The sequence below is a fragment of the Marmota marmota genome, unplaced genomic scaffold (assembly GCF_001458135.2).
Source record: "Marmota marmota marmota unplaced genomic scaffold, marMar, whole genome shotgun sequence".
Classification (NCBI taxonomy): Eukaryota; Metazoa; Chordata; class Mammalia; order Rodentia; family Sciuridae; genus Marmota; species Marmota marmota.
In genome coordinates, this window is record NW_026000283.1 from 5,300,908 (window position 1) to 5,311,215 (window position 10,308).

General features: G+C 36.4%; 1 protein-coding gene across 1 annotated transcript; it reads left to right on the forward strand.

The window, feature by feature from the left end:
* The first annotated feature begins 9,125 nt into the window (after positions 1 to 9,125).
* LOC107153030 (bcl-2-like protein 1) lies at positions 9,126 to 9,818 on the forward strand. The gene is made up of 2 exons (XM_048797055.1): positions 9,126 to 9,491; positions 9,666 to 9,818. The coding sequence occupies exons 1-2, from the start codon at positions 9,126 to 9,128 to the stop codon at positions 9,816 to 9,818; spliced, it is 519 nt and encodes a 172-aa protein (XP_048653012.1).
* The last annotated feature ends 490 nt before the right edge of the window (positions 9,819 to 10,308 follow it).

A 10,308-nucleotide genomic window follows, 5' to 3' on the forward strand; every position in this document is an offset into this window, starting at 1 on the left:
TATATATATATATATATATATCCATTCTAGTACCCTAAAGATTTTAGTTTTTTGGTCTCTAGATCCTTCTTTATTTTCCCGTTGAAATTGCCAAGTTTCCAGTTTGCCTGTTGGTGAATCAACTTTATTCTGAGAAAGAAGGAAATCAGGGATATAGTTACTTTTACATCTGCATATGAATCATTTTTTCTTTAATCTGCATGTCAGAGATTTTGGTTAGGCAACTAATTTATACCTGTAGGTTTCTGTTTTGATAACCCTATATTTGACCTTCTCTTTCTGTTGCAAGATAGTGAACACTGCATGCAGTAACCAAACATTCTCTTATCCTAAAACTTGTAGCCATTTTTCATTGAATTTCACTTATAGGGTACAACTGGAAATATGCTAAGAGGGAAGGAGCAGTCTACAAGCCTGCTTTCATAGCTCTTCTCATAAATCCTGACTATGTTTCAGTTATAGTGACTCCACCAATTTCACATTCTGGCAATTGCTTTCTCTTACCTGATATCAATTACTGCATTAAGACCCTTTTGTTGTAAGTAGCATAAAACCAGACCACACCAGCTTAAACATAAAAGGGGGAATAAAATGCTTGGATAAGGAATAGTCCCAGTAATCTAAAGGACAGGGATTTACCTAGGCCTCAGAAAGGAACTGGGGCCAAGAAGGTTTCAGAAGTGTTAATCATCCAATTGTTATTTTTATTATATTTGATTATCTGTTTTATTATCTTTCTCTCTTCTGCTTCTGTTCAATATACTATACCTGCCCTTCAACTCCTAATATACATTTTACATTTCCAGGTAAAGACTATGTTAATTTTTAAATCCAAATTCTCCAGGGAATAATTCTTATTAGAGAATTGTAATCAGGATTCCTCAGGTAGTTCTATTAGCCATGATCAGGACTGTATGATCCTAAACTAGTAAAATGACTTCTGTAAGCTCCCTCCACACTTGTGTTACTAGCAAGTGTAGAAGTAAGCTCTTTCTAGAGAAAGGTAGATGGACTAAGTATGTATATCAACAGCTCACTATTTTTTATCTGTATGTCAATATGCCTTATTTAAGAAAATAAAATTGACATATTTCTAAATTAAAAATACTGGTAAAATAGATTATAGTTAATCACTAATAGTTTTCTTGTAAATTATGAAGCTATCTCAACATATTTACAATAAAATGTACTTGCTTATCATTTTCCAGGAATTCTTCCATTTCACAAAATGAAATTCATCTTTAGAGAATTATAGGTAGTGATGATAATGATCCACTTCCTAAGGAACTAGGTAATATTATTTTATTCTATATTAAAACTAACTCTGTAAATTTATTATTATTATCATTCCATTATTCTATGGAGTTAAGGAAGGGGATTGGGGAAGATGAAGTACAGAAGAGAGAAAGGAGGAACTACAGAATAAAATTTACAAAATTATCTATATACATGTATGAGTATGCCATAGTGAATTCTACCTTTATGTATATCTGTGAAACTCTAACTTTTTAAACATAGTTTTACTTTAGGTGAGTGACACAATGTCTCAAAAATGAGTACTTTATTATTGTTTACTTTATTCATGTAGAGGCAATATCTAGATTGGAGTACAATTTGGGCAATTGTTGCAGAGATCAGAATACACCATTAGACAGGTTGTTCATGTTGATTTTATTATGCCTATGTTATGCATCTCATTTTCTCCTCGGTTGTTTGAATAATTTTATGTAAATCAGCATTATTCATTCATCCTGAAATCCTCATTTTCAGATCCAAGTCTATATTTTGGAACAAGTACAGCTTTTAGAAGCTTTCAGAAGGAAACTGAGATTCATACATGATTTTAGGAACTACCTAAATACAGATAATTCTTAGATATTGCACATCCAATGCAAAATTATCTTTCCCTGTTTTATTCCACATTGTCAGTCCTATAGAGGAAATTTCTCTTTGGTGTTTAAATGTCATTTCAAATTTAATATACTCTCCAATGTCCTACCAATAATTACCCCTTTCTAGTTTTTTTCATTGCCCAAATTGGCTCCACAACTCTCCTAGCTTCCCCAATTTTTTCTTTCATCTTTTATAGAACACCATCTAACATTTTCCCCCTCCCAAAATCTATTTTACTTTATTGCTTCCATTGTATAAATTTTGTGTGTGTGATGAGGATAACTGATTTCAGCACTTCATACATGCTAGACAAGCACTCTACAGATGAATCTCACCCTCAGCCCCATTCTACATTTTTTTTTGCCAATTCTATGATCCATATCATCAAATTCTTAGGTTATAGCAGTAGTGCCATCTCTAACATCTCTCTATTACAACATATGCTATAAATTGTGAAAAGCATCTCTGGAAAATGCAATTTTCATTAGCTTACTCCCTATTTCCATTACTTTTAGAATTAACATTAATAATAATAATAATAATAATAATAATAATAATAAACATATGCTTGCATATTACTTTATGTTCTGATTCAGTTTTAACTGCTTTACATATATTGATTCTTTTAATTTTCAACAACCAGAGGGTAGAATACTGATATTAGTCTCAGTTTGCTGAGGGGAAAACTAAGGAACAGAGAGGTTGAGGATAAGATTTCATAGCTAATAAGGAAGATTTTCTGAATTATTTTTTTAAATTCTTCTGCTTATTACTCTTAACTGTTTACTATATATATTCCCCATACTCTATCTTACTGGTGTTGTGTCTTCAAGAGTAAATACAGGTCCCATTGAAAGGCTCTTCAAACAGAAGGGCCCATTAGTAAAGACAGAGCAGTAAATGGAAAATATGAGCCATCCAAATTACTTCATATACTGCACTCTTGCATTTACTCTAAGACAACAGCATTTTCCTGGGTTTTTACGTCAGCAAGATATGCCAATATGCTTTCAACTTTGGCCATGACAAATCTATCCCTTATTTAAAGGGAAGTGAAAATACTAGATTGTTACACAGATATACAAACAGAGAGCTTTAGTTAGCAGATGTTGAGGTGTCCATAACCTCTCCAGGTTCTTTAGTAGCTGGACTCGAAGAATGTGATGATTGTCATTGCTGACACTCTCCAATTTGTGACTAACTTAAACTACCCCCTGTTCTTAGGGGGGAACAAGTCATCTGTGAAGTAAATGATTGGTCATATCAATTTTATGTTTCAAAGTTCCCATTTGCAAAGACCCATCCCTGCCAGCTCCCCTAGAGAAAGCTGTCTAACTCCTACTGCAAATTCCCTAGAGTCGGCATTGTTAGCACAGAGGAGTCCTTCCTTAGTCTGTACCCGGTTTGTCCCTTGGCTTACTTCTAAGAAATGTTATGTTTCTTACCAAGTAGCAATAGAGGAGATTGGAAATTAGGTGATCTGAACTCCTGAAGAGATGCAATAGAGCAAAGTAGAGAGAACAAATAAAAGCAGATAGGACTAGGTTTGATTTTAGTCTCTTCCATTTACTACTACCACTAAAAGCTATCTAATTTCCCTGAGTCACATATCACATCTGTAAAATGGGGATAGGTTCTAATTTATGCACAGCTATGTAGATTAAGTGACTCCCACATGTAATTTACCTTACAAAGTGCCTGACATTTAATAAATGAAGAATATTATATAAAAACTGTATAATTAAAAATGGGTGCATATTGCAATTTCCATTTGAGATGTAAAAATCTGAGAGGAGAATCATTTACTTGGCCCCTTATAATACAAAAATGAAGCTGGGCAAACTGCAAGTTCACAAGTGTTCTTGATCTAATCAAAATGCTGAGGTCACAGGGTAGGCAACATATCTGCAGTCTAGGGAAACTCAGATGTGTACAAGATTAGACAGGACAAAAGTAGTTTTTTACATGAGGCAGACACAGTTGGGCATCAGTAAGATTCCAGTCAAAATTGATAACAAACTGGTAAGATTTAAATTGTGACTAGTGAGAGAATATAGAGCATTTTAGGCAAAAGATGTAGGGAAATGTGCATTCACTTGAAGGCTGTGCTTTACAAAACTAATGAGGTTAGAATAGCAAGAGTCCAAAAGAATATCACTCATTATAAAGGCCTGGGGGGAAGAACAACAGCAAGTGTGGGAAAGACATGGGAGAAAATCCAAGATCCTGCTAACATCATATTAAAAAAACACTGAAATGGTGAGAAAAATGGCCACAAACACTGTCCATTGTCAATCATAGGTTATTCTTTTTTATTTTATATTTTTGGAAAATTTATGAGGATCAAAATGTTTTCAAAATAAATATTTTATTCCACATTTTCAATTTGGCTATCTATTTTTTGTTATTATGTTTTGAGTATTCTTTAAGTATTCTGGATAAGTTATTTGTCAGATATGATATTTGCAAATATATTCTCCTGGTCTGTGACTTTTCTTTTTTCCTCAATGTATTTCATGCAACAAATGATTTTAATTAAAAAAATAACATATTTCAATATTTTAGAGTTATTTAAAGCTCAACAGCAAAATCTTGGTGGTGTATATTCTATGGATTGGGAAAAATATATAATAGCCTCATTATAACATCATCATGCAGAGTAGTTTCACTATAAAAATCCTCTGTATTATGCTTGTTTATTCCTCACCTTACTAAATGCCTGGAAATCAATGAACTTTATATTCTCTCCATAGTTTTGCCTTTTCCAGAATTCATGTAGTTGGTATCATATATTATGTAGCCTTTTCAGATTGGCTTTTTTCACTTAGTAATATGTATGTTCTTTTTCACCCGTTGAACTGCCATAACTTGGTAGTTCAATTCTTTTAGTGCTGAATAATATTCGATTATCTGGATGAACTAACATCTATTTGTCCATTCACCTACCTAAAGAGGAATAGTTTTTTGTTGTTGTTGTTGTTTTTTTCAGATTTTGGGCATTTTTTTTTTTGCAGAGATAAGTTTTCAAGTCTGTGTAGATCCCAATAAGCCTGATTGCTTGTTTGTATGACAATAATATGTTTAGGTTTGTAAGAGACATACTTAACTGTCTTCCAAAGTGAATGTACCAGTGTCCATTCCCAGCAGTAGTGAAAGAGAGTTCCTGTCACTTCACATTCTTGCCAGTGGTGTTGTCAGTGTTCTATATTGTAGCCATTCTAAGAGTTGTGGAGCAGTATCTTGTTTTAATTTGCATTTCCATTATGACATAACTATAGCATTTTTGATGTCTTTATTTGCCATCTGTATATCTTCTTTGATGAAGGATCTGTGAAGGTTTTGATCAGGTTGTTTTTTTTTATTGTTGAGTTTTGAAAGTTCTTCATGTATTCTGGAAAAGTCTTTTATCAGATATGCTTTTTAAATTTTTGATTTTCAAATTATTTCCTATTTTATTTGATGAACATAATTTTATATACTTATGGCTTATAATATGCTTTCATATTTATATATACTGTCAGATGGCTAAATCATGTACATTAACATTTGTATTGCCTCACATGATTAGTATTTTTCATGATGAGAACATTTAAAATCTATTCTTTTAACAATTTTCAGGTGTAATTAATTATAGTTACCATGTTTTAAAGTAGATCTTTGAGTTTAACTCTTCCTGTCTACATGAAATTTTGAATACTTTGACTACCATGTGCACAGTACTCCTATAGCTCCTGGTAATCATGATTCTATCTTGTGAGTTAAATACTTTTTACATTTTGCCAGTAAGTGAAATCATGTGGTATTTGTCTTTCTGTGCCTGTTTTATTTTACTGAATTTGATATCTTCCAGGTTCACCCATATTGTCATAAGTGACAGGATCATGTGTGTGTGTGTGTGTGTACAGGATATATATATATATATATATATATATATATATATCACGTGATATATATATATATATCATGTGATATATATATATACAAACACACAGAAATGTAGGCACATATATATTTTCTTTATCTATTCACTCATGGATAGACACTCAGTTTGATTGTATATATTGGCTCTTGAGAATACTGCTATAATGAACATGGGAGTACAGATATTTATTTGACAGACTGCTTCTTTTTTATAGTTACCAGGTATGGTTGAATCACATGCAGTTCTAGTTCTATTTTCATTTTTTGAGGAAACTCCACACTATTTTCCAAAATGGCTGTACTAACTGACATTCTCACCAACAATGAACAATTGTTCCCTTTTCTTCACATCCTCACCAGCACATTCTTTTCTCATTTTGATAAGTAATTCCAATAGGTGCAAGGTGATAGCTCATTGTGATCTGCATTTCCCTAATGTTTAGTAGTGTTTAGCATCAATAGGACTGTTGACCATTTGCATGACTTCCTTTGAAAAGTTCTATTCAGGTTCTTTGCCCATTTTTAAATTCAGTTGTTTTGTTAATATTGAGTTGTTGACATTCTTTATATATTTAAATATTAGTCCCTTGTTTGATGTTTTGTCTGGAAATGTTTTTCCCATTCTCTAGGCTGCCTCTTCACTATGTTGATAGTTCCCTTTGCTGTGCAACAGCTTTTTTAGGTTGATACAATCCCATTTGCTTATTTTGCTTTCATTGCCTATATTTTGGGCATCATGTTTTTTTTTTTTAAATAATAGCTGAGAACTGTCAAGAAACTTTTTTCCTGTTTTATTCTACTAGTTTTATGATTTTAATTTTTAACTATTTAATCCATTTGCACTGGTTTTTGTTTATGATGTGAGGTAATGGTCTGAATTTCTTTTCTACATATGGATATGTAATTTTTCCATATCACTTTTTGAAGAGACAGTCTTTCTCTTGTTATATGTTCTTGATAACTTTGTCAAAGATTAAGTAAATGTAAATGAGTGGATTCATTTTTAAGCTCTTGATTGTACTCCATATGTCTGCCTTAGCAAGGCTGAATCCTGGATCCAGGGGTATGGAACTGGGTCCTGGGTCCATAGGAGTCAGCTTGGTACTGGGGTCCACTGGGTTAGGCCTGGAGGCAGGGTTCATGTGAATATGCTTGAAGCCTGGTTTCATGGGAGCTCATTAGATTCTAGGGTTTACCATTGTGGGCCTGGATCTTGGGTCTGCTGCAGCAGCCTGGCCCAGGAGCCTGGCAACACAGGGATTTTTCTGTTACTGGGGCAGAGTTCATGACTGGATTCACAGGTGCTATCCTACTTTCTTGGGCCATTGTGGCCAGCTTTGAGCCTGAAGCTATGAGGGGAGGTCTGGAATATGAAGTTATGGGGGCCAGCCTAGCTTTAGGGGCAGACATGATGTTAGAGTCCACAGTAAAGTCAGGTGCTCACTTCTTCCTCTTTATTGATATATAAAGCTCACCATTTGAAAGGATCCAATTCAGTGTTTTCTTTTAGTATTTTAACAAAGCCATGCAATAGCACCTACCATCTAATTCCAGAAAATTTTCATCAACCTGAATAAAAACACTGTACTTATTATAACCATTAGCAGGTACCCTTATTAACAGCACTCTTCAACCCCTTTCTCTGTATCCGTAGGCAATCAGTAATCCAGTTTTTCTCCATATGGATTATCTTATTCTGTACATTTCATATGGTCTTTTGTGTCTGACTTCTTTTACTTGGATGATGCTTTTGAGGTTCATACAGGTAATAGTGCTGAAGAATGTGGAAAAACAAGAATCATAGTTAAACCAAAAGCAACACTATTATTTTGAGCCCAAATATACTTTACAGTCCCAGTAGTGTCCTTTGTAGATTTCCTTCTTGGGAGAAGGATGTTTAGAGTCTGGTTTTAGCTCAGTTTATTTTCTCCTGAAACCAGTTACATATTTTACTTCATGCTCAATCTATAATAGTCATGGAGTACATTTGTTTCATGAAAGAAAGTAAAAGGAATGAATTGGAAAAAGACTATTATTTACTGGGGGCTTATTATTTCCCAGGATTTATACATACATGATTGTATTTAGTGTCATAAAAACTTTATGATATAAGTAATTGGTGTATTTACACTTTTATGAAAGCATGCCCATATTTATACAATCAATAAATGGAGGAGTTATGTAATACACACTATATTCATTATAATGCAACATATCCAATCAGAATTTTAAAATATTACTGATAAGTAACATAAACTATATTAGAAACAATAACAAATATAGCATAATAACAATATTATAAATGGAATAAAACTAATTATACATTTCTCAATAGGTCTGTACTACCTAATTACACATCACAGTTGTAAAATAAAGTTATTATTGTAGACTTCTTTTTAATAATTGGCTCCTTTTGAATTTACCTGAGCCCTGTGCTCTTGTAAAACAGAAATAATTAAATATTCATTATTCTTTCTCTTCTAATAAAGGATTTACTTTAAAGACCCACATTTTCTGAATACTACTTAGACACTTAGATAAGACATATGGAGGGTTTGGGATTGTGGCTCAGCAGTAGAATGCTCCCCTAGCACATGCAAGGCACTAGGTTCGATCCTCAGCACCACATAAAAATAAATAAATTAAATAAAGATATTATGTCCAACAACAACTATTAAAAAAGAGATATATGGAATGTTCCCCTTGCTTACCTAATACTATGATTTGGATTTTGGATGAGTGTTTCCCCAAAGGTCCATGGGTGGTGCGGAACATATTGCGTCAGCGTGCAGCGACCTGGCAACCTGGAGACCTGGTGACCTGGCAACCTTGCGACCTTGTGACCTTGAGTGCCTCCTCCATCTTGGAGAGGGCATGCTGTATAAGTGCAGGGTGTGAGCACAGGTGCTCACCCAGATCCTTCAGCGGGCGCCAGGAGAAGGACGCGCGAGCTGTGGAGGAGTTAGGGCCTGGACTGCGTTCAACAAAGAGCGGGCCATCCTCTAAGGTGGAGCTGCAGGCTGAGGCTCCTTGTTGGGAAGCGACCCCTCTCATGCTCCAGTAGTGGGAGTCGGGCAACTCAGGCCGGCCGGCGTGAGGGACCCTGAGCGCGGCCTTCCTCGACGTGCTTAGGCGGACCCGCGGCAGATCTAATGCTCCTCCAGAGAGTCGGTAGCGGCCCCAGAGGGGACGTCTATGGAACATTATCTTGGCTTTCCATCTTAGAAGAGAATCATCAAGCAGAGACCAGATTCAGTGAGTGAGCGCGTGTTTTGGACATTGGACTGGTTGAGCCCATCTCTATTTTAAAAATGTCTCAGAGGAACGTGGAACTAGTGATCAACTTTCTGTCCTACACGCTTTTCCAGAAAGGATACAGCTGGAGCCAGTTTAGCCATGAGGAAGAGAACCACCTTCAAGGCCCAGAAAGGGCTGAATCAGAAGAGGGGCCCAGCAATGCCACCAACAGCAACCCATCCCGGCATCAAGGGGACAGTCCCATGGTGAGTGGAGCCGCTGGCCATAACAGGAGTTTGGATGCCCCAAACGTGGTCCCCATGGTAGCAGTGAAGCAAGCGCTGAGGGAGGCAGGCGACAACTTGTACCAGCAGGCATTCCATGACCTGACAGCAGAGCTCCGTCTCACCCCACAGACAGCACATCACACTTTTGAACAGGTAGTGGACGAACTCTTACGGCGTGAGGTAAGCTGGGGTCACATTGTGGCCTTTTTCTCCTTTGGAGAAGCACTGTACTTGGAAAGCATAGACAAGGAGATGAAGGTATTGGTGTGTCAGATCGCAAGTTGGATGGCCACTTACCTGAATGATCACCTAGATACTTGAATCCAGGACCACTGCTGCTGGGACACTTTTGTGAAACACCATGTGAATAATGCGGCAGTGAATAGCTGGATGCGCCAGGAGAGCTTCAACTATTATTTCCTGATGGGCATGACTGTGGCTGGCGTGGTTCTGCTGGGCTGGCTGTTCAGTTGGAAGTGACCAGACCCTGACCACCCACTCACCCTCCCACCTTGCCCCACCACATCCCTCTGTCCAGCCACCATTACCCCAGGAGAACCATTCATTACATACATCTACGCCTACCATCCTTCACTGCTTTAGACCTAAGACCTGTTTTTCTGCAGTTAGTTTTATAGCACTACTACACTTCTTTGACAGCCGCCTTCCCGCATACCTCAGTTATCTTGGCATCAAAGTCTACAATATTTTCCCCAAATCTGTCCCATGAAGACTGAAAGTGTGGTTTTTGAACCTCTTCCCCAAAAAAGACTAGATTGCCTTTGTTTTGATGTTTTTAGCCTCAGAGTTGATTATCATTACCCATCCTTCTCTGGACCTGGGCCCCTATTCCTTCTATCTGTACCCCCAAGAACCATTTAAAAATGAGGCCACTTTTGGCTAATTAGGAATTCAGGCTGCTTGGGATAAAGAAGCCAGGATCAGGACTTCCTCCCCCACCACTTGCCTG